This window comes from Ptychodera flava, chromosome 8 (assembly GCF_041260155.1).
Source record: "Ptychodera flava strain L36383 chromosome 8, AS_Pfla_20210202, whole genome shotgun sequence".
NCBI classification, from domain to species: Eukaryota; Metazoa; Hemichordata; class Enteropneusta; family Ptychoderidae; genus Ptychodera; species Ptychodera flava.
In genome coordinates, this window is record NC_091935.1 from 15,868,316 (window position 1) to 15,894,675 (window position 26,360).

Sequence of the window (26,360 nt, forward strand, 5' to 3'; positions counted from 1 at the left end):
GGAATTCTACCATTGGGATTTTAATTGATTTTTGCCAAGGCATTCGATACCATAGATCATTATATTCTTCTCTCAAAACTTCAACATTATGGTGTTAGAGGAATTCCACTACTTTGGTTTACAGACTACTTAAATAACAGGTCACAGTATGTTTTTGTTGACGGATGTATGTCTCAACATTTACCAATTACATGTGGAGTACCCCAGAAGGGCTCTGTACTTGGCCCTACAATATTTTTGATTTACATCAATTATCTTCCTAATTCTTCAAAATTTTTTGACTTTAGGCTTTTTGCCGACGATTCCAACTTTTTTTACACTTTTTCACGTTAAACAAGCTCTGTAAATCTTTCTTTTATGGATGTACATTTACAAGACGTTGTTCAATGGTGCGATGCTAATAAGCTGACTGTTAATATAAGTAAAACAAAGTATGTACTTTTTCACAGCAATCGTTACTCTGTAACACTACAAGGCAATTTATCTGTAAAGAATGTTATCATAGAAGAAGTTCTACAAGCATCTTTTGTTGGGGTTGTTTTTGATAAACATTTGACATGGAAATTTCATATTAATGAGATAAATAATAGTATAAGAAAAAAGTAGGAATCGTATTTAGGCTAAGAAACTATGTACCACAGCAAATTCTAGTACTGCTCTACAAGGCTTTTATTGAACCAAATATTATGTTTGGTCTTGAGGTATGGGGAAGTACATATCCATCATATTTACATCAGATTTTTATCACCCCAAAAATGCTGGTACGAATAATTACGTTTTCAAGATTTCGAGAATCTACTGCACCTTTATTCTTTAGACTAGGTATACTGGATGTCTATAAACTTCATAAATTACTTCTGGGAAAATTCATGTTTGATTTGCATCATAAAAATATACCATATAATTTGAGTGATTACTTTAGATTAGCTGATCATTGCTATGACACTCGATTTAAACTAGGTCAAAACTTGCCTTTACCGAAAGTACGTACAACTGCAGGACAGTTTGCAATTTCATATGTGGGTGCCAAAGTCTGGCACAGCCTACCCTATATTGTCAAACAAAGTGCAACAAGAGATTTATTTATAAACTCATTAAGACAGCATCTCTTAAGTGAATACCAAGATGTGTGAATATTTATCTATTTTTTTCATTTAAAATATAGAATTTTGATTAACAATTGACATAATTAGCCCTTTAAAACAAATATTGCAATGTAAATTTCATGAAAATGGGGCCAGGCTCGATTAGCTCTAAGCTATTATTCATGGCTCCAACTTGCCTCTTTCCTTGTCATTGTATACTTTGTATACCTTGTATACTTATACTTATATTTGGAATTGGCAATAAAGTAAAGTAACTTGGACTACTTTCGAGGCGCATACTACCTTAATTTATATGGTTGTGTTCGTAGCTATTTTTCTATTTAGCTAGTTTTTGGCTTGTTAGATTACTTTGTTAAAATTTAATGTATCATTTTAAAATGGGATGTTTGCCTAGTAAGGGTTGCTTTCACTAGCGAGCTCGTTTACAATACGCTTCAGTCACGTGTTTTTCGGGGGTGGTACAAGAGTTCTGAAGTCAAAACATTATCTCATACTCTGTCTTTTATTGTGCCGCTGCAATGAATGTCTGTTATCATTTCCATTGCCCTTTAATTGATATTATGTTTACTTTTCTATTTGAATTCCCCCTTAATAATTGACTTATGATCAATATTTAGGAGCTTTTAAATTAGATTGTGAACGACTGCGGAACGACAGCCATCACCTTTGTTCAAAACCGCGCGCTTGCTAGGTTGGCGAGTTAGATATCGACATTGTCCGGCAACATGTCGAAGTCGCTGGCGCTACTCTGCACGGTAATCGCAATCCACTGCGGTCATCTCGGGACGTTCGCAGCTTATGATATGACGTTCACACAGCCAGACTTTCCTTGGGAAAACAAGGCCTTGCAAGGACACGTTCTGAGGAGTTTTTCCTACGCTAAACACGTCGTGGTGTGCGCTAAGTCGTGCTTGAACGAAGGCAAGTGTAAGTCGTACAACTACGAAGAATCTACTAACACCTGCGAGTTGAACCGAGTGGATCATGATACTCACAGCGCTGATTTGGTCGATAAGGAAGGAACTATCTACCTGACCAGGGCCACGTACTCCTTGCCTGAAGTAAGATAAGAATACATACCTTCATATAATCTCAGTTATTGCGACATAGAAGCTAATTCTTTGAAAAGCTGTGACTACAAATTTTCTTGGAAAAAAAATCGGGCAAAACTTTCCGGACACAAAATCATACCGACTGTATGATCAGCTATTTTCTTTAACACACGTAACTGTACTTCGGGAATTTTTAAAGGCGGGGAATCTCAAATTTGGGTAGAAGGCTTTAAGGGGACACTAGTCTCGGGAAGAAGTTGCCCCTGTCATCAGCAGGAACCCAGCTAGCTAGTTGATTTGTTTATGAACAGAAGAGCACTGATCACCTGGCTTCTTAGAGGAAAGCTTGGTCATCTGTTGTTGTCTTGTTTGTGTTTTGTTATCCGCTAATTTAATCGAAGAACACAAAATTTTTGTCGCTGTCATAGAGGAACCGCTAGATGGGATTGCAAAGCTGTAAGAATCGGGGGTCGGGAGGAGGGAGGGTCCTGCGTGCAGGTCAAAACTTAACACTCCTAATATACAGGTAGGCGTGAAACGATCCGCCCTGTATTCAGTAACATCCCCCGATACCTAGAGAATCAAAAGGGATGGGGATATTTTCTTTGCTCTATTAAGACTTCAAGGTTTGATGCTTTTGCGGTCTAATTTTTGTGATTTGCGAAATTTTGATGATTAATGTTTTATTGGTGTCCTGTAATTTGTTGGCGGGAAGGTTGTGATGTTTGTACATGAATCTGCATACCAAACTTTCTACGCCAAACTTAAGTTTCACATCACCACAGTTCCCTCTATATATATAGGGATTGTGATATCACAAAACACTGGGGCACACGTGATAGGCTCGTGATGGCGGTCTCGTTTCCGTAGCAACTGTTGCGGTTAGTAGTCTCAATGTTCTTGTTTTCTATACCTGAGTGAATCCATTTACCCTTTTCAATTTGAAATGTTTGCATAATTAATTATATTTATGACATTAATAAAACATAACCGAGAACAGATGCTTTCACGAAATTAAAGTGTTCAGGGCAAAGTAAACAGACGTCAAACTGATGACCTTTAAAATGTTCGTAAGGTAGAACGCACCTCGGGGACAGATAGTTGGACTCTCAAATTTCTACAAGTCTTTTCTGATCTTCCACTTGTGGGGGGCTCATTTTAAAGCATTTGGAGAAAGAAAAACATTCACAGTCTCAGTTTTTCAAAAATCCAAAATTTAATTTTTCTCCATAGATTTAACACAGGAATGGCGGCCGTTTTGTATTTCAAATATCGCAAAATTTTGAGTAATTTGTTTCGCTAGTTCCAAACTTTGAACGGTGACCCCGTTTTTTATTGTTGATTTGGTAAGAAAATGGAAGAAAGTTTCATCCAGAAAAGTTTGAGCAAAAGTTTAAGTCTTTCACTTTCGAGCGCACACTTGACGTGTAGGTTCGTGAGCTTATAAGGCCAAATAAATAAATAAAGAAATAAATAAACTGTGCTGTCCCGATAACATGGTTTTCAAAAATAGGGTAGGTATGCCTTTTTCAGGGATTCAGGGCGGTCAAACACTGGCCACAATATTTCTAGAAAAATGTATCATACATATAGAAGAAAAAATAAAATATAATAAAAAACATTTTAAGGTTTCAACAGACAGATAATATTGCATCTACCAAAAATAGTTCATTTTTAATAGGAGGGCCGAAATAGTTTAGTGATTTTTTAAATTTTCCAGCATTAATTAACACTCACAAGAAAAGGGTATTTTAATCAAATTTACCAGGTCTCATATCGTTGTATATGAAATAAATAAATGTACAAGACATTTTATTAACATCTACCAAATCATTTAAAAGAGAGATCACCAAAGAAACAAACACTACAGCAGAAATGATTGGGTACAGGTGGAAGGTCATTTTCCCATCGAAAATTTACAATTCTATCAAGCATCGTTTGGTGAGAATAGCAAATGCCCACAACCTTGGAAAGGGAATTTGTATTTTCACTTAATTAACAAAATTGACAAATCAGTTAAATTTAATGGGTTCTCCTTTCCTGAGAGTGCGAGAAGCTAGACAAAAATGTAAAATGTGTAGGAGATGTATTTGATGATTGTGCAATGATCAAAAATTTATGAAATTTGCCCCCGCCTTCACACAAAAACACTGTTAGATTGACGATTTTTAAATAGATTATAACAATATGCTCAAGATCTTATAATCACAAAATAGTTCCAATTGTGTTAAACATATACAAGACATCTTCGTTCAAGCAAAAATCAAATGCCAAGTAACGAACTCGTGATTTTACGGTTTTTTCTTTCTATCGTTTTTTACTTCCGTGTTTATGTAGCTCTAAAAAGTTTAGGGTCGGCAGGTAAAAAATACTGTAGTAGCTCAATTGTTTTTGTTCAGCCTAATAAAAGTGATCATTTTTCACAATTAATGGTAAGACGATTGGAACTAATTTGGGAGAATCGAATCTGTATATTTTTCAAATTTCTCAAAAGTGTTAGGTTTCCTATGGCTGAATGCTGAAATATTAAAAAATTACTCGTAAAAACAAGTGCATTGCTAAAAGAGAAAAGCCGATGAGCTTACATTCGCAGATTAAACCGACATTAGTTCACTATCAAATTATCCAAAATTAGTTCTAATCGTGTTTGGTGTTTTTATTTTCTTCAATATTCAAATGACCTTCTAACACATAAGAATAGCATTTATCACACGAACGCCTCTCCCATAACTTGTGTAAAACATCGGAGAACACGGACACGCATTCATAGTATCACAACAACAGAACGCTCCATCTGTCGAGTACCAGGGAAGACCACAGGTGCGTGCAGCGTTGCTCGGATAGTCGATCGAAGGTCCGGGATCGTAGTGTGAGGCCGAAGGCCGAACCTTGGTACTAGTAAACACCTATTGCCTGGTCATGAGGGCTATAGCGACCGTCTATTACCCCGAGGGGCCGTGTGTTACCAGAAACACATCGCTATTCCCCGAGGCCGTAGGCCGAGGGGTATAGCGATGCGTTTCTGGTAACACACGGCCACGAGGGGTAATAGACGAGCGCTATAGCCCGAATATAGACCAGGCTATAGGTGTTTTATAACACACCACATGCTCATGTTGTATTGTTATATAGTTTTTAATGTGTTTTGATATTTTGCACGGCAACAATCCATTGTGACAAGTTTACTGGCGGATGTTTCCACAGCGCTTTCAGTTGTATGTGGTACCACTTTCTTTCAAAAATATTCAAAGCATACCTAGCGACATCCTTAGTTGCACCTTAATCTTTTCCGTCGATGAGCTATTCAAGTTCCTACGCTGTTGGAATGTTGGAAAATGTTGGAAAATCTGTTTTAGAGAATGTGTCGTCACCTATCCCGGACGCACATCACGTTCTAGTCACCCGCCATTGTTGCAAAGCTGCAGACGACACTACGGTCACGTGACCGGGCACTTTTCCAAATTTGGTCTGAACTATTTCCCTAGGGAAATAGCTTTTCAAAAAATACCCTCTGACGTCACTTTTGTCGATTTGGTGGGGACTAGAGTATCTATTTTTTCGTCACGTGACGTATTCTGGCGAATCGCGACACGGAATGAGCTTGTGGCGTGTTATAATGTACACTAGTACCGAGATTCGGCCTTCGGCCTCACACTTCGATTCCGGGCCTTCGATCGACTATCCTAGCAATGCTGCACGCACTAGTGGGGAAGACGACGCGCCTATCCAAAATCATGATACCAATATGTCATCAACTCTTTTCTACTGTTGGTCCAAATTCCAAGGGCGCAAGTGACTGACCATAACGCTTGATCCAAGGGAGGGATGACACAAATTTACACAGCAATGCATTTTCTCTGCCATATGTGTTCAGAACAATGGTGGTTGTAAACACCTATTGCCTGGTGATGAGGGCTGTAGCGCCCGTCTATCACCCCGAGGGGCCGTGTGTTACCAGAAACACATCGCTCTTCCCCGAGTTCGTAGGCCGAGGGGTATAGCGATGTGTTTCTCGTAACACACGGCCACGAGGGGTAATAGATGAGCGCTATAGGCCGAATAAAGACCAGACTATAGGTGTTTTATAAAGCACCACATGCTCATGTTGTATTGTTATATAGTTTTTTAATGTGTTTTGATATTTCGCACTGCAATAATCCATCGTGACTAGTTTGCTTGGCGATGTACAGCGGTTTCAGTTGTACGTGGTGCCACTTTCTTTCAAAAAATATTCTAAGCATACCTAGCGACATCCTTAGTTGCACTTTAATCTTTTCCGTCGATGAGCTGTTCAAGTTCCTACGCTGTTGGAATGTTGGAAAATGTTGGAAAATCTGTTTTAGAGAATGTGTCGTCACCTATCCCGGACGCACATCACGTTCTAGTCACCCGCCATTGTTGCAAAGCTGCAGACGACACTACGGTCACGTGACCGGGCACTTTTCCAAATTTGGTCTGAACTATTTCCCTAGGGAAATAGCTTTTCAAAAATACCCTCTGACGTCACTTTTGTCGATTGGTGGGGACTAGAGTATCTATTTTTCGTCACGTGACGTATTCTGGCGAATCGCGACACAGAATGAGCTTGTGGCGTGTTATAATGTACACTAGTACCGAGATTCGGCCTTCGGCCTCACACTTCGATTCCGGGCCTTCGATCGACTATCCTAGCAATGCTGCACGCACTAGTGGGGAAGACGACGCGCCTATCCAAAATCATGATACCAATATGTCATCAACTCTTTTCTACTGTTGGTCCAAATTCCAAGGGCGCAAGTGACTGACCATAACGCTTGATCCAAGGGAGGGATGACACAAATTTACACAGCAATGCATTTTCTCTGCCATATGTGTTCAGAACAATGGTGGTTGTAAACACCTATTGCCTGGTGATGAGGGCTGTAGCGCCCGTCTATCACCCCGAGGGGCCGTGTGTTACCAGAAACACATCGCTCTTCCCCGAGTTCGTAGGCCGAGGGGTATAGCGATGTGTTTCTCGTAACACACGGCCACGAGGGGTAATAGATGAGCGCTATAGGCAGAATAAAGACCTAGACTATAGGTGTTTTATAAAGCACCACATGCTCATGTTGTATTGTTATATAGTTTTTTAATGTGTTTTGATATTTCGCACTGCAATAATCCATCGTGACTAGTTTGCTTGGCGATGTACAGCGGTTTCAGTTGTACGTGGTGCCACTTTCTTTCAAAAAATATTCTAAGCATACCTAGCGACATCCTTAGTTGCACTTTAATCTTTTCCGTCGATGAGCTGTTCAAGTTCCTACGCTGTTGGAATGTTGGAAAATGTTGGAAAATCTGTTTTAGAGAATGTGTCGTCACCTATCCCGGACGCACATCACGTTCTAGTCACCCGCCATTGTTGCAAAGCTGCAGACGACACTACGGTCACGTGACCGGGCACTTTTCCAAATTTGGTCAAAACTATTTCCCTAGGGAAATAGCTTTTCAAAAAATACCCTCTGACGTCACTTTTGTCGATCTGGTGGGGACTAGACGTATCTATTTTCTCGTCACGTGACGTATTCTGGCGAATCGCGACACGGAATGAGCATGTGGCGTGTTATAATAATATCTAGAAGTAAGCGACGTGTCACTGATGGTCAACATTGCGTCGACCGTAGTATTTTGTCTGTACTAGGTAGCAAATCTCGACATGAGTACCAATACGTGTGTACCCATGTGAAAGTGTTTGAATTTTTAATTGTACTTGTGCTGGAATAAACGTTACAATTAACACTTAATTATCATTGTTGTAAAAATACACTAATTTCATCAAAATTGAAACGAAGGGAAAAGCTAAATTCGTGAATTTTGTCATCAATTAACACCATGCTGTAATTTAAGGCCAACAACAGTGCTGCCGTCTTGTATAGATTCAGGGATATTTCATTCAACTATCGCTTCGCACTTGGTAGACAACTTACACTTAATTAAGAGGTAACACGGAAAAACCTTCATGAAACAATATTTCTTGGTAAATTTTCGGACAAATGTTTCTTGGAATTATTTTAACGGCAGACAGCGCTATCATTTTAACACTATATTCCTAATGTAAGGACGAAATAAAAACACAAGTTTTCAATTTTTTCTTTTTTGCTGTGATAAGGAGAGACGTTTAGGTTTTAATTTCTATCAGGTTATCAATCAGACTGTGAGAATGCCAAAAAAGTACACAAAACTGGTCCAACAGCTGTTCAATATAACAAAATGACCATACCTACTACATAAATAAAAAAGAACGCTGTGTTATCATTTGCAAATTAAATGAACTAATTCTAGAAGTCTATAGGCCTTGTCTAAATCGATTTAGTCTGTAATTTTTTTGACAATGATAGATTTCGATAATAAGACGTAATGTCATAAGACGTCATAGTTTTTTTCATGTATGTACTGGCAACTAATTTAAAGAGTTCCTGCGTTCCTCAAGTAACGTCTACATACAGCGCGTATATGCCTGTATGTCGACATTTCCGAGTGCGAGCTGGGGGTCCTCTCATGATGAATATGGTGTCTGTTATTCCTTCATCAAATATCACGTTACTCTTTTCAAGATCTTAAATTTACATTTCTTTTCTTGTCACTAAATTGAATATTTTCTCGGACAACTAATTTTATGGGAGAAATGACTTCAGCTTTCAAGGCATAACCGCCGCGTTTGCATGCTTTTTCATCAGTGTTTTGAATTTTACATTCATTGCCGACATAATATGACGAACATTAGCAAGAAATGTACAAAGCATATCAATGGAAAAAGTATGTAAACTGCCTAAACTTTTATAAGTTTATCTTAATAATAAACGTAGGAACTTGTAAATTACTTTAAAACGCAAAAACCACCGCGAAACTTGGGCAAGTTATCGTTTATTCACCACCAGGAAGCTCTCGGAGCCTGTGCTTCTGACCCCTGCAAGAACAATGGTACATGCCAAGAGAATTGCGATGGCAACTATGTTTGCTTTTGCATCTATGGAGAATGGATGGGAGATACTTGTGAACTGCCAGGTAAATGTAGTCTCCACACACCTTACACATTATCAATATATCGATCGTGTTATATCGATTTTCCTAAAAATGACACTGAAGTCACGCCATGAAAACGATTGGCTCTTCTTGTAGTTTCAACGTATAAAATGGTCATTCATTTAAGTTATGGACCAATAGATTTGGAAGGGTATTAAACACCAAAAAAGAACAAATCTGCGAAGTGGAAATTGCTATTTATAAACCAGTCGTCGGGCTTTTTTCAGAAATTATATATATATATATATATATATATATATATATATATATATATATATATATATATATATATATATATATATATGCTTATTGTATATAAATTCATCTGGTTCGAAATCGAAGAAATATGAAATTTTAAACATTCACCCTTAAAGGAACAGTTCTGTCTATAAATAAAACACATTTCAAATATGTTACGTCTTATTCAGATCGTTTCATCAAAAGATTTAATGGTCTTTCCTACAAATTCTCAACTGAAAGCTAATAGTACACTTTCTCCTCGCTAAGTGATCCACGGTAATTGGGGTCAGTGGGGAAGGTGGGAGGACTGCCCATCCACCTGCGGTCGAGCTGTCCAGTATCGTCACAGAAAATGCGACGACCCAGCACCCTCGGAGTACGGCGGGAAATACTGTGAGCATGACAATGGTTTGTACGACACCGACGCCCAGCTATGCGGTCCTGATGCGTGTCCAAGTGAGTTCATTTCGATACCCATCATGCCTATTTTCATTGATATCGCAACACACTACATCCTTGTGACAGAGAAACCACCGTCTATACATAACAACTTTGTATAAGTATATGAAAGGATCTGTGACATTCTTTCCGATATGTGACGTACACCAGCACAGATAAGAGATATTATTCCCTAATATTTTTCTTCGTTCAGCGAAGGAAAATACGAGTGACGTAATGACCGTGTCACCACGAGTCGAAGACGAGTGGTGACACGGTCATTACGTCACGAGTATTTTCCGAGCTGAATGAAGAAAAATTTTAAAGAATAATATACTTATCACATGCACAAGCCAATAATTCGTTATTTTTTGCAAAATGAAATGTTTTCCATGACGATTGCGCGTTTAAACTTTTGAACTACTTTAGGAATAAATATCAGTACGCCGTGCACAAGTTGTCAATCATTTCATGTCGTCCGTCGTGTGCACTTGCGCTCATGTTCGTTCATGTGTGGAGCAAATGACAGCTCTCGGTCTAGGCTACATGTAGGCTACCTTCCGCAAAGTTATACTCTATTTCTAAGATAGCATAGTCCTAGAAATTTATCGTAGACGAAGATACGCTATTTTTCGGGAACAAATATCGACTGAATCTCGACGGCGCGAACACTGTAAACGTCGCGCCTGACCCTGTTTGCAATGCGTACGCCGTACGGAATCCACGGTATACGCGACCAGCTTAGAGTTCGTTGTTTCCGCAAATTATTCACGTAATCCCTTAGGAATATACAGGCGGTACACTCTTGTGTTTACATTGTTCGGATTAGTAATGTCGTAGTCTGTGAAAATATCGATTTCATTACTTGACTTTTTATCGTGGGAGAAACATCGGCCACCATGTTGTTTGTTTACATATTTACGAGCACACCAAAGATCGACAAAAAAAAGTGTCCGACGCACCAAAATTGATGACATAGACGCGGATTGTCGTGATGTAGAACGACCAGAGAATAAATCCTCGGAGACGACAAACTGGCTTGTGCATGTGATAAGAAATCCATATTACCGCTGTTATACGTCATCAACCGGAACTTTTTTTCTGCAATGGTACCGTTCGTACATGCACGTTTCCACACTGATCGATTTGTCGTGATCGATGCCGTGCTCTCATGACATTTTGACAAAAAGGTGACCATAAATCCAGATATGGAAACATATAAAGGCATGTCCAACGACATTTCGAGTCGCTAAAGCTTTAGCTATTCTCAAGAATCGAATGAGGATACCGTCGATCGTCATAATGGCTCGGTAACGTCACGGCTCAAGTCGTAAGGCGCAAAGTGGACGTCGTCGTACCTGGCGATCGAGGTTGGCGATAAACCCGAAATATACACCTCAACGAAAGTTCAACTTAATAAATGAGTACCGTATAATCTTCGTGAAAGCGACAAAGAAGGCACAAGCATAAAGTCATTTTACGAACAACGATAAATTTCCTTCATCACCCAAATTATTCCGTCGTTTCTCGATCGGAATCAAACCTGCAGCGTAAGGCTAATAGTGAAAACATAAGCTGTCGATCTACAGTGCAGCGCCGTATAGAATCCGATGTATTTTGAAAGTTGACTCGGACAACACTCACAACAGAACAGAGTTCCCGTCATGTACCTACGGGCGATATATGTGTCACAGCAAACATCAAAGTCCGTAACACGAAAACTTGACGACCGAGATGGCCACCGGCGAAGACCGGTGACGGCAGTGCCAACTAAGCTTACAACTTACAAGCGTACACTCTGTGTGTCATCGATCTGAAACTTTCGGGCTCGCCAAGATCGTTAACTTGTGATATTTTAAAATCCACAGCATCTCTAAGAATGGTAACTACTGTTTCGATCGTGTCGTTGCATTAGGTAGTTTCATAAATATAATTGTAAATATTCTAAATAACTAAAATTATTATACACCTACTGCCGTAACCTATGGGAGTTTGACCGTCCAATAACTTTCCGTATTTTGTATAGTACGCGGAGTCCCGAATACGGGAGACGCGCGACGCGCCTGTTTGACCTTTGTACCTAGCGATTATCGGATGTAAACAAACTATTTACGGTGAGTTATAGACATTATAACAACTTCCACTAAAATGTATTCGAAGTATGAGGTTAAAAAACACGCTAAACACAAAACTGAGTCTAAATGCAATTGATTTTTATTTAAAAAAACTAATTAAATTGAAATATTCAGCGAAGTTTGCTTGTACTGCACTGAAAATTAATTGGCTTCGTGCCAACGCAAGGGACTTGTACCAGGTGCAGCTAACGAACAATGTACTATTAAAGGGGTCCTTTCTATGATAAGATATATTGTGTTTGATAAGCAATGTGAACTGACTAATTTTGAGTCAAGAGGGTAATTAATTAGCTGTTCATAATTTGCCCTCCCACTAAAAGTTTTTCGACCTACCATCCTGCACTCAAACTTCATTTTCACCCACTCCCCACTTATTTTTGCCTGTTTTCCCTCCCCACTGTAAATTTTTTGAAGCTCCCCTGCCCTGTGGCGAAAAAAAGTTGCCGATTTCCCCTGCCCAGGAAAACATTCCCCATAAAATTTTGTCATTCCATTGCCCCCATAAAATTTTGTCATTCCATTTCCCCTGCAGACATGAAAAGTTATAGGTACTTGCCCTGTGTCCCAATCCCCGGAAACCAGTCCGGGTCAGCTCCAAATTGGAGACTCATTATGATAATGTATTCCGGCATTCAGCCAATCATCGACCAGATTACATCATTAATAAAGTACAGGTCACGCTGGGTCACAAATTACCCACCAAGTGTGATCGGCAGTTTTGGGCCGCTTATTAAGCCCCTGTCTTGTGAATTTCGACGAATTTCGACAGTCAACATAATCCACGTGTGCTGCAGAAGGTCATGTCCAACAAGGAGTCCGATTAGTGGACAAATATTCGAAATATTGACGATTCATTTCTACCCCCAGTTTATCGATTTCGCTCAAGTACCGAGATCATTTTGTGGATGTTCGTCATCTCTATTAGAAATACTGTTATAAAGGTTATTTGTGTAGGTACGCGTATAAAATTTTGCAAGAAAGAAGAGCAATGTCAGAGCTTTAAAACGATACCTGTTTTGTAGTTTTCAAACGCAGACTAAAAATGGTACGCGATTTTGAAAATGTGTTGACAGAGTGGCCACACAACTGTTCCCCATACGGTAGAATTTGTATCGCTGCCATCTCCGATACAAATGGGGTTTTCTGAACGATCTGTGTAGGTACACGATTTATATTTCGCAGGACTTCAAGCCAGAGTCTAGGAATCACAGCGATATATGGGGTTTAGTTGTTTTAGCCAGAATAAAACTGGTACGCGATTTGGAAATTGTGTTTTGACAGAGTGGCCACACAACTGTTCGACATTATGACAGAATACGGCGCGGGAGTTTGACACAGTATGGCGTACGTAACGAAGGACGCATGTGGAGGTTGCCAGGAAATACAATTTTTACTGATGGCGCGCTGGTCGCTGATTGGCTAATGAGAGGGGGAAAATATTATGGTATAGCGTCTCCAATTTTGGAGCTGACCCGGACTGGAAACACCACGGCTCAGCTTCCCATGTCCCCGAAGTTAAAAGTAACTTTCCCTCTCCTCGTTTTTCGCCAAGCCCTGTTCCCAGGACAATCAACCAATATCTGCCTGCCCTACAATAAAACCCTAAAATTTGCTCCCCTGCAACTTAAAAACATGTCCCTGCCCGAGCAAAATTAAAATTTCCCCTGCCCTCAAAAATTGCTCCTGGAACAGCGCTAGCTTTTTCGATGATAGCTCCGTTGGCTGCACCTGTTGTACTACGGAGCAGTAGATCGCGCGCGTTCCACTCATATCGCGCGTGCCGCATCCCTCAAAATTTACCATAGAATTAGTTTATATGGACGATTAATGGAGGGAGGTGTATAATAATAGGGTTATACACAAAATACGGCCCTGTATGGACTCGGGCTCAGTGAGTGACATATTGGACTCGCCTTCGGCTCGTCCAATACGTCACTCACTGAGCCCTCGTCCATACAGGGCCGTATTTTGTGAATAACCCTATAATACTACGGTTATCCGTCACTAGCGCGGTGAAAGTCATGTCCGCCGATGGTAAACTTGCCTTGGCATCGGTCCAGCGCGAGACAATGATTGACATGCGCAAGTTACCGAATCCGTATGTCTGATTGGTGGAGATACCATTTCATGTATCAAAAGTTCAGCTTAATCGGATTTATGAATTAATGTATGCCTGTGAACATTCGCACATCTCCTGGGTGACGGGCCGCTTTACTCAATAAATGAAAGTAATCCGCGTAAGGAAAGACACAAAATCGAGATAAAAACCATGCAATTTGTTACAATAATTTTGATCCATCTACATCAAAGAAAAATAAGAAGACTGTTCATGTGATAAATATATAATCCCATGGTAATTTTCTCTGTTCGACGTCATCGTATACTCGTGTTTTCGCGGAGCCGCACAACTTCTCGCCTTCGGCTCGAAGTTGTACGGCTCCTCGCCTTCGGCTCGAAGTTGTACGGCTCCGCGAAAAACACTCGTATACGATGACGTCAAACAGAGAAAAATACCATGGGATTATATATATATATATATATATATATATATATATATATATATATATATATATATATATATATATATATATATATATATGTTTGGGAGAAAGTCAATATGTAGTGTGGCATTTCAGGTCTCCGATTTGTAAATTTAAATTTTAAATTTATAAATTCCATTATCACCTTTTCCTTATAAATAAGCCTATCAAACTTGCCAAAATTAGGCTTGTCAAAACATTTCAGCATGTTCTCGAAGTGTCTTTAATAATATTTTAATTATTGATGCGTCGTTTCGACTACAAGATGTGCAATTGGTGTCGTTAAAATTCGATGACGACTGTTGCTGTCAACAAATGACTCGTTATCCCGACTTTATTCACTTGCACATGCATCGGTACAAATAAATAAAATGCGTAAAAGGAAGAAGTTTGAAATTATGATCACTGGTCACAATTACAAAGAGAAACACAGAGTAGCAACGCCTTTTGTTCCATGGTCGTCTCGGTAGACTATTGGCTTTTCATATTAAAATGAGCTTCAAAGGTGTTAAACTTTTTGGAGGCTTTGTTTGTGGTTGATAATTACACGAGATTATGCGAAAAATACGACGAGATGGCATCGTACTGCCAGTCGCGTAGCAACCATAGTTACTTTGTGAGCTCTCAGGCCAGAAACACTGCTTCACGCCAATCAAAACATAACACGCCAGCAGTTTCATAAACATGTCCTTCCTTGACGCACATGTAAAAGACGGTATGACTGACCGTAAACCATTGAGTAAAACCAGACAGCATCGATAAAACACTTTCAAATTGTGTTCTAACACACTCATTATATATTCATAAAATATGAGAGGAATTTTTAAAACGGTAAAACTCACTTTCCTGAAGCTCAAAACACTCCCGTTTTCGCCAGCATGTCAATTCCGCTCAGCACCACACGACAACAACAACACAAACTTTGCCGAACATTGGCGAAAATCCGAAAATTACCGAAGGATGCATGGTCGGCACTCTTCGGAAAAGAGAGGCGAGAGCAACCTGAGGCGAGGCGAACATGGATGGGTTACTAAACCGCTCCACGCCTTAAACAGTACCCGTTGCGACTCTATCTATGTTTCTCTGTGCAATTACACAGTGATGACACCGCATGCCCTTCCACATCTTCACTTACCAAGGGCTCTTGTCCGGATAGCTGGATGCTCCCCGAAATCAAAGGTACTTAGTGGGACGTAACTGACCCGTGCGAGCAAACGATGGCCATTCCCGGCCCTCCGATGCCCTCATATACCATCTCGAAAAGGTTGTCGGTCACTATACTCGGTTCCTAAACTTCATTTTCCTACTGTCATTTTACTGTTTCTTGAACTTGGTTCTACAGTCCTATATCGTTCTGATACAGTGTATTTGATTTATCTGTGTAGTATGGTCTATGTGGGGCCCCTGGTCAGAATGTAAACCCGGATTCTACTCATGTGGCCCGGGTACAAGGAACAGGACCCGCGAGTGCTACAATGGCGGCGTACCTGGCGTAGATAAAGGATGTGAGGGTAACGTCACGGAAACAAACGTGACGTGCAAATCACGTGACTGTCAGGGTAAGTTATGACCACAGTGGCTCTCGATAAATTGATTACACACACAGCAGGAAGCCTCCCTTCCCTGAATTTTTCCCCAATCTATGTGAGTTCTCTCGAATTGGTTGTAAGAATTTTCGAAACATCAGGAAATTTAACCGGCCTTGTGTTTGAAAATTAGCCTTTCAGGTCAACCCTCTTCCTTGCTTGATTAAATAAATAAATAAATAAAATAAAACTAACAAGAATGTAAAGCTTGAAGACTGTAGATACGGTGTAATTATTTTATACATACATACACATACATACACATACATACATACATACATACATACATACATACATACATACATACATACATACATACATACATACACACACACACACACACACACACGCACACACGCACGCATGCATGCATGCATGCATACATACATACACACACACACACACACACATACATACATACATACATACATACATACATACATACATACATACATACATACATACATACATACATACATACATACATGCATACATACACATACATACATACATACACATACATACATACATACATACATACATACATACATACATACACACACACGCACGCACGCACGCACGCATGCATGCATGCATACATACATACACACACACACACACACACACACATACATACATACATACATACATACATACATACATACATACATACATACATACATACATACATACATACATACATACATACACATACATACATACATACATACACATACACACATACATACATACATACATACATACATACATACATACATACATACATACATACATACATACATACATACATACACACACAACAAAAACGAATATCAATATCTGTTAATCTCTCTTTAATCATGTTTTCATCACGCAGCGTAATAAGTAGATAGTTTCACCTCTTAATTTGCCCTACTTTTCATATTTCAGCTCCATTACGATTGATGGACTCCAACACTTATGGTGACGGCTTCCTGCAAATCTATGATAACGTGAAGGCGGAATGGGGATACATCTGTGGAACTTTGGGTCAAAACGAGGCTGATGTTGCATGCCGTCAAATGGGATTCAGCGGAGCAAATACATGTACTTAATTAAGGCCGCGTTCAAAAAAAGTGGTGGGGGGTGAAGGAATTCAGGGGGGATTCCTAAATTTTTTGGGTAGTCGAGGGGGGACTTGAAAGTTTTGCTCTGCCTATAGGGGGGACCTGAAAATATTTTGACTCCCAACATTTTGATGTCGTCCAATGGTTTTAATGTTAGTAATAATTAAACAAAATCTAGAACCGTTTTGTCATATTTTATGTCTTTAATCTCGAAAAAGTCTAAAAATGTATGAATGCCATTAAATTTTCGTAGAACAAGTTGGCCTTGTAATGGGGCAGGAGCTACAACTGTTGATAATTTTTCAATATTTCTATGCAATGTATCAAACACAGTTTCTTGATGTCTCTCTACAGCATGCTGCTGAAAAACACAATATTCAGTTTGTCAACAAAGCCCGTTTGTCTAAATATTGGTGATAATTGAATGATGCAAATGCACGGTACACGTAGGCTGTGTTGGCAAGCTGAATACTGGACAGCTCAACATGCTGTAGGGAGTAGAACAAGAACGCAATTGTATAAACTGAACAAAAATATTGTCAAAATAAAAAGTTAATACAACTACTGCCCTACTACTACATACTGGCAGTGACAGTGATACATGTAGCTCTGACTCTGATGTAGTTTAAGAAGAGTTTCGGTCATAGGACACTCAATTGACAGTGAAACATACATCTACTTGTACACAAGATCCAGCCAGAGAGCAACACATAGAAGACTAGGGGACTAACAGTTACCATGGATTTTTGAATTCTGGCATATGAGAACAATCAAATATTAGAGAAAAAAGATGGGGTCACCATACTTGATCTTATACAAATGTACGATGGAAAGTCAGTTTTTCTAAAATCACTTAAATCAATATATAAAACCATTCATTTCAAGTTCATGCAGTAAATGAAACTTTCACATCTCATTGTACCAATAACACAAAAGTAAAACATTTGAACAGTAAGACTCTATAATTTAATAAATGGAAAAATGTGTGACTAAATGGAATCTTTTATTTTTTATCAAATTTGCCATTATTACACCCAAAATTTCTGAGATTAAAACATTAATTTCATGGAATATTTTAACCTTCCAGTATTGTCAATTTTGTAAAACATTTATAAGTGGCATCTAAGTTGTATATGTCTTGTACTTTTAAAAAAAAAATTCGGTAGGTCACTGTGCTCATTTTTTCACAATTTGGTTAAACGTCGCTTGGAATACACAATTTTCATACTCTCTCGTGACTGTCATTTTGTGTGCTTTTCAGCTGGTGCCATTGACCTGGCCAGAGTTGGATAAACTCAAGTCGGCTAGACTGAGAAATCCAAAAAGTCCACTGATGCATTTAAAAATGAATCAATTTAAGAACTTGCCCTAGGTATATGGCTCTACAACCTGCTGATAAGAGGTAGTGTTGAACATCTGCGTGCAGAACGACACATTACATGGTTTTTTTTTACTCTGCGTGCATTCCTAATAATATGTGGCTATGTGGTATTTTTTTTTGGGGGGGGGACTTGAAAATTTTTGAGGGTATTGAGGGGGGACTTGAAAATTTTTGAGGGTATTGAGGGGGGAATCCGAAAAAAAAAGATTTCAATCGCGATTCTTCCAGCCCCCCTCCTCACCATTTTTTTGAACGCGGCCTAATCATCCAATCATTTGACATTGTGTTTGTACATACGTATACGTATGTATGTATCATTGTATGCCCGTGCATGCTTGCCTACTTACGTATATGACGGACATATTGATCCAAGGATACATGTCTGTGTATGCATCAAATAATAAATCAGAAGAATAAAGGTTCATGTACGTGACAGTGGTCTATCTAACATGATATGTTCACAGAAATCTGTCACGAATCGTGTTTAAACGATTAGGCGTTGGATGTACGATGTCGATGTTTGTTCGAAGATAAATGTTGCAGCGAAAACGATAATATTAATTTTGAAATATTTTCGTATTTCTTTTACAGTTTCTACAAAGTCAGTAAGTTCACCAACCATAGCTTTGCGTGACGTCACCTGTTCCGATCCTACAAGTAAATGGACGCTTGCTGAATGTAGTCATGCTGGATGGGGAGAATACGGTGCATGTGGGAACTCTGTAGTTGATTTGAAGTGCAAAGGTAAAAGCTAAGGGACTGGTCAGTTTCTTCAACCTGGGGAGGCGGTTGATACATGAGGGTCACCCTGTTTTTGACTTAGGTGATGGGGAGGGGGTCACCATCTTTTGAAATGCTCAATGAGGGAGGTCAGTTTGCTTTTGAATTGAGACACTTGCTCATAATTGCATAAAATGTGTCATACCAGCCACGAATTGTTTCATTCAGTTGCAGTTTTCGCCGCACCCTTCAGGCGCGTAACTTTAATATATCACTCAGGGATACATATTACAGATATCTGGACGTTTGCAAATTGAAAGTTTGTTTTGCAAAGCATTCCCATCATTATGAAGTCTGCAATTTAGATACAAAGCATAACAAAAATTGGTAAGGGCGTGATCTACTTTGTTTTCTACTTGTGGTGACAGTTTCTTTTTTTAAGTTTCTGAACCTGCCATTATTTAAAAGATAACAGGTGAACGAGGATCGAAAAATATCGTCTTCAATAACTTGGAAGCTTGTCCAAGGGCAAATTTAAAGCGTGGTTTCAGAAAACTGACACAATGCATAGTCACCGAAATTAAACAGTAACACTAAATTGTCATGAAAAGACAGCGTATATGTAATTTATGACTATACAACTTCTTTGTTATTTTTGGTCTGTATTATGAACCGCAGTGTTTTTTACTCTCTGAACCTTTTTACTCTATCACTGTCGGAGAAAGACCAACAATAGCTTCACCTATAATTGTTCCGATCCGTCGAGTAAATGGAGGCTCGCCACTGTCGCCAGATGTACCCACGCAGGATGGGGTAACAGGGAGGGTTGCGTAGAGTCAGGCAGTGGTGTCCGTGTGGTTCATGAATAAGTTAGCATTCACCTCGAAGGTGAAAGACTTGAACTATTGTTCACACTTTCCTGATGATACTCTCAACCATTCTCTTACCCAAATCAACAAGAAAAATCGGGCGTCACCGTGCAAATTCTGGAACTGTCGAAACAAATTACCAACATTTTGCGATATTCGAAATTCAAAATGGCCGCCATTCCTGGGAGAAAATTGAATTTGGATTTTCGAAAAACTATGACGATGAAAGTTTTTTCTTTCTGCAAGAGCTTTAAAATGAGCCCCGATAAGTTGACAATTGTAGAAATTTGAGAGTCCGACTATCTGTCCCCGAGACGCATCCTACCTTATAAACGTAAAGGTAAATAGATGGATGATGCAGAGGCCTCTGAGTTATAGTGTGACGTGGCGAAACTTTCTACACATTGCTTTCATTAAGATGCGGCCAAAGTGCTGGTTTCTGTGTTTTTAATTTCAAATTTTGCATTTTCAAAGAATTACCATACAAGATAAATATACTGTGTAGAATAATTACACCAGTTGCAACTTTTAGGTGTAACTGACTGACATTCAAGTTCATTTTGGTATACCTATTACCTATGTAACAATCCTTCGCACTTAAGAAGACATTCCAAGAATGACTCTGCTAAAATTGATGAAATAGCCAGGTGATTTTTGCTTTGCGTCCAAGAGAATTCAGATAATACAGTATTGATCAAATCCCATTGGTTTGAACGGAGATATGCAAGGAACTCACTTTTATTATTGTTATTTTATTGAAACTTTCATGGAAGATTTGGAATAAGAAGTCGCCATGAAGCATGTATTTAAAAGTGATGTCACCGTGTTAGATATCAAGATAAAATGGCAAGATTATTCTCTTCTGTACAAAATAATGTGCGAAAAAAATGCTGACCCAACAGTTTTGTTTTTGTTTTCCTTCTTACGCGCTTATTACATTTTTGTCTACTCCCGATAGTATACCTTCATAGTTGGAACCAATATCTGACTCAACGGTTTCCATTTTACATTCATACATCAGTCCCCTTCAAAGAACAAGAACACAGTCGCGTCACATATATGTTTACATGTAATCATTGTTATTTTAGTGGACTGTCGCTGGGGGAAATGGACACCTTGGTCGGCGTGCTCAGTGACGTGTGGCACAGGTACAAGATATCGTACCAGGTCGATAATGCGTGGTGAAGATAACGGCGGTAAGGCCTGCGAAACCGATGACTATAGAAAAGAAATCTACTGTGAGGAACACCCCTGCCTTCCAAGTAAGGAAACCCCTCTCATCATGCGTTACCAACCATTTTTCGTTTCCATATATTCCTTCAATATCCTGTTTAACAACTCCCCTACCTCTCTGTTTAAATTGTCTTCCTCGGTTTGTCAACTCACGCTCTATTTTCAACAAGCTATTTGATTCTATGGTTTTCCTTGATCGAATGTACAGTGTGAAGGCTTTCACCTTCACTAACAGTTTTGACTTCGATCAGATTACCACTAGCATTCGATTACTACAACCACACGCGGTAACCACGCTGCAACGACGGGCACCTTCCGATCTAACTACAGCTGGCATTACAGCCCAACTACCTGTTGAAAGTTAGTGATTAAAAACGGAAACGAACGTCTACATTTCACGCTGTTCAAATCAGTACGCCGTCGTTTGCGCCGTTGAATTTTTAGCGGACTTTATAAGGAATATGACTGATTCTGAAAAAGCTTCAGTCATTATGGTGAGCTAACCAGCAGACCACTAACATGTAGCCCTCACGTAAATTTAACCCTCCCAATTACATGTTCAAAATGTGGCGTGCCCGTTATGTCAAAGTTTAATCATCTTACTCTCTCTAATTTTAGAACATTTTGAAAATGACCTTGAAACACCCTGACGGAATATACTTTGATTTCAGTCACTGACTATGACTATTTTACTGAAACTTTGATCACTGGACATAGGTCTACGATTTGATTGGTATTGTGTGCGTGAATCTCTATGTCGGTCACTGTAATGCAAATTACACTAATGTTTGACTTTGATGAACTTTGACATCAACAATGGTCATCACGATTTCGTGATACCCAAGTCGTGAAAACTTCATGGAGGCACTGTGATGAATCCGTGCCTCGCATGCACAGGCCAAGTATGTTCTCTCTTTAGGGACTGGACACAAATTACAGGTGGGGGTAGGGGTGGGCCGGTGTTTTTTGGGGGTGGGTCGACATTTTTCGCGCAAGCATTTTTGAAGGGTCGTAAAATTTTGTGCAAGCCTAAGGGGGAGGGTCACCTTTTTCCATGCATCAAAGCTGAAATTGCATGTGCACCTATTAATTACAGGAGGGGGTGGGCCTCTGTAATTTATGTTCAGTCCCTTATGAAAATATCTTATAAATATCATAACAACCAACGTCTATGTCTTCAATTTTGATACTTTGAAACTTTTTGCGCGTCAATCTTTCACGGGCTCATCAATGAAAACAAACAACATGGCGGCCGCTATTCTTGACTCGATCAATATTTAGGACTGGCGTGAAGATTTCAAAAAAACAAAAACAAAAAAGCAAAACAGTCTTAATTATTAAAAACTATACAAAAGTATATCCACTTAGCAAAATATGATTCATTGTATCACTGTTTTGTCAGCCATGCAGAGCTTCGCATGAGAAGTACTTACAGTTGCCACATAACAGGGTTGCCGTTCAGATATTAACTCTCATTGAATTGTCAATGTAAATTATCCTCCTAAAAGAGCAAATTTGTTTAAATAAATGACCTTAAAGGTATACAATCACCTGTAATCTAAATATGCCCATATATGGTCAAAGGGGCGTTGCTTGGTATTGAAAATGCCCATGTGAGGGCGCTGTTTTTAAAAAGCGAGCCACCCACTTAAAATCTGTGATTGGTTAGATTTTCTCTTTCCATGGTAACTGTGGCAAAATTGGAACAAGTGACACTATACCTTAAAATCTTCTTACCATTTATCCTCTGATGATGACGTGCCACTTTATTACAAAATTTCCTTACTTTGTCACTGACTCTCATCTTCATTGCCCTTTGGAATTTCCACTTCTTGCTGCAAATTTCACAGAATCCCACCTACCTATTGTACTTTTTTATTGGCGAGTTGGTTAGTGAATGCAATACTGTTGGTTTATTGCATTAAGTTTGTGCTATTTCTTTTGAGCAGGAATACAAATTGAATGTGCAAGATATTATTTGTGCATTCAAACGTAACAACGCATTTCTTTGACTGGTGTGATGATAAAGAAGGCGCACATATCTTTTTTAGTACAAAAACACAACATAGGAGGACTAATTTAGAAAAAAGTAATGAACATATCATGAAATGATACAAACACTGACCAAGTCTCGCTCATCACTTTGCTTCGAAGTAAAGGAGCTTGCTGTGATCGAGACAAGAGCAAAGGATAGATCATATATTCAGTTAAATTCGACTCACAACCCTGTTTCTGCGTTGTAAGCCATGCTCACCCAATCTTCTCCGTGGTCACGGTTGAGGCAGGCTGAATAAAACGCCACCAACGTTAGACCATGGCTACATCTGACAAATCTGGAAGGCTATGTTGAAGCATAGAGGAGAGTGAGAAACTCTCTTCTGTCTATGGTTGAAGAGTATCGAATATTTCACTTCCCCGCGTTTTCCTACTTACCATCCTGGGCGCAGATATGTTGTCTAGTACACACACCCAAGTTTAATGACCTATTTTTACGTAAAGAATTGTGTCATGCGTTGTAAAACAAACAAACAAGCAGGTCACGTGTGTTGATATTTTTGTTTTCCCTCCAGAGACCTGCTTAAAACGCTTGAACAATGCCGGAGCAGATGAAATTGTTGACGATAGCATTTACACGATCGAACCTGTAGAAGGTTTCATGATGAACGTATACTGTGATATGACCCGAAATGGTGGAGGTTGGACGTAAGTGTCTTCCTATTTGTAATTAATTGGCTCAACCTCGTTTGGGTCAGGAGAGAATTACGGTATTTCTTGTAGGACCGGGTTGTAGGCAAGAAATAGCGCACCCGATTAATGGGAGATTGGAGACTATGTACATACGTTAGCAACAGTCATCAACAGAAAATGCCACAGGGCTAAATTGTAAATAAATGCACAAAAAATGCTTAAAATGTAATCTCTGCTTCTTGGTTGTTATTTTCCCTGCTTTACGTTAGTCGAAGGCAAATATTACTACACACCGTAAAGTGAATGACCTCTGTAACACAGTGTAGAAGTATATTGTTCTGTGCCCGCAGTGTGTAGGCATTGGATCCAGTCTACAAGCATTTTGTTGGCCCTTCTTCATATAGTATCTTCGTTAATTACCGGTTGTTACGTCTTAATTGGAATAATATATAGAATAGCCGCTCAGGCAAACGATGACATGAAGGGACCTACCTTAAAGGGAAACAGTCGTCGGAAATGCGCCTGTGCGAGTTTTTTTGTTAACGAAGTCGTATATCGTACGCGATATCTTGATGCACCTCATCATCATAACTGCAACATTTAAATTATACAATGTAGATTATGACAGGCATGTTTCCATCAATCACCGTCGTACCTTGGATACAGTGTTTACATTGGTCGTATGGGTTCCATACGACCTTTGACCGCAGTTTCGACGACTGTATCCCTTTAATGGATAGACTATTATTCAGGTTAGACAACGGAGCACATAGCATAGGTAAAAAGCCTGCTAAATCATCAGGCCCGACATTGCGGCCCTCCTTAGCTTTCCTGCTATTTCCGTCCTTCTCAGGTTGCTACTGACCGTGAAGTCGAGGACAGACTGGACCAAGGGAAACCTGAGGGATCGAAACGCCCTAACGCCCAATCTGGACGATGACCACTCGATCCTGAAACACATCAATGTCATAAAGAACAACTCGGAAACAGGAATCGTCCAGGTAGGACCGTAGTTTGTTGGCAGCGACTTTGAAATAAAATTAAGGGAATAGTAAAAACTCAAATATCAAAACTGAAATAAATCAGGCATATTAATAAATTAGTCACTCTGTGTTTGTTCAATAAAGGTACGTTATGTCTATAAGGTAGAACGCGCCATGGGGAGAGAAATTCGGGCTTTCAAATTTTATCAATTCCCTTCTGATCTACCACTTGTGGCGGTTCATTTTAAAGCTCTTGGTGAAAGAAAAGTTTTCACCGTCTTAGTTTTTCGAAAATCGAAAATTTCATTCTCCCCATGGAATTAACACAAGGTTAGCGGCCATATTTAATTTCAAATATCGGGAAAGCTTAGGTAATTTGTCTGTCTAGTAAATTGTGCACGGGGACCCCTGATTTTATTCTTGCTTTCGTAAGAGAATCGTCGAAAGTTTCATAGAGGAAAGTTTGAGCAAAAGTTTAAGTCTTTGACTTCCGAGGCGCACATTACCTCAAGAACAGACGTTCGGCCCATTTAATTCGCTCCATCCATATATAGGATAACACGCCAAACCCTTAAACTGTAGGCGAACTTGAAACATAGACGCGACAGTCGAGGGGAGGGAAGCGACTATCCTGACCTCCCGTCGAAATTGTCTCTAAGAGAGCAATACGTCAAAATGTTGAGAGAATTAGTCATATTAGGTGCATGCTTTTCAGGTCAAATTATCAAGTTTTCAGACGCACGAGCAATTATCATCTGATATAGTGTTATATAGCCTTGCCTTTGAACGTAACGTGAGATCAGAGATGTCTCGAGTGATACACGTGATTATACTATATCGAGCACAGTTTATCGTTTGTATTTGAAGAGAAGAAGAGTGCAGTCAATTTAGATTGGCCCTAATCGTTTGACGCAATACAGTCTGCCCAATTATATTGCTCCAATTTCGCGAACAGTACTAGTTCACCACTAACGCGACAATCTGCTGACATTTATTCCTTTGATTTACTCCCTTTTGATTTTTAAATGAAAACAGACTTGGAGCAAGTCTACAGTCAATTCTAAGACACTACTCATCCATCATAAGTTATAACAAGACATTAACAAGTTTAAGAGTATAACGTATGGCTGGCCATGAGGTAACAACCTTCGGTCCTTCCCAAAAGTGTATTCTCCCAAAAATCCGTCGGCGAACGAAACGGACTGTATTAAGCTACTTCGGACATAGTAAACCTGTACC

The 26,360-nt window shown here is 39.4% G+C and overlaps 1 protein-coding gene across 3 annotated transcripts in view; it reads left to right on the forward strand.

Moving 5' to 3' along the window:
• The first annotated feature begins 1,736 nt into the window (after nt 1-1,736).
• LOC139138630 (uncharacterized) overlaps nt 1,737-26,360 on the forward strand; it is a 29,072-nt gene continuing 4,448 nt past the window's right edge. For 2 of the 3 annotated variants that reach the window (XM_070707096.1, XM_070707097.1), the window contains exons 1-9: nt 1,753-2,167; nt 9,058-9,184; nt 9,710-9,898; nt 15,941-16,114; nt 17,072-17,227; nt 19,220-19,372; nt 21,306-21,479; nt 24,021-24,153; nt 24,992-25,139. In XM_070707096.1, the coding sequence (XP_070563197.1) occupies nt 1,832-2,167; nt 9,058-9,184; nt 9,710-9,898; nt 15,941-16,114; nt 17,072-17,227; nt 19,220-19,372; nt 21,306-21,479; nt 24,021-24,153; nt 24,992-25,139 (1,590 nt within the window). In that variant the 5' untranslated portion in view covers nt 1,753-1,831. Of the gene's footprint in view, nt 2,168-9,057; nt 9,185-9,709; nt 9,899-15,940; nt 16,115-17,071; nt 17,228-19,219; nt 19,373-21,305; nt 21,480-24,020; nt 24,154-24,991; nt 25,140-26,360 lie in introns of all 3 variants that reach the window. The other variant, XM_070707094.1, reaches the window with a different exon arrangement.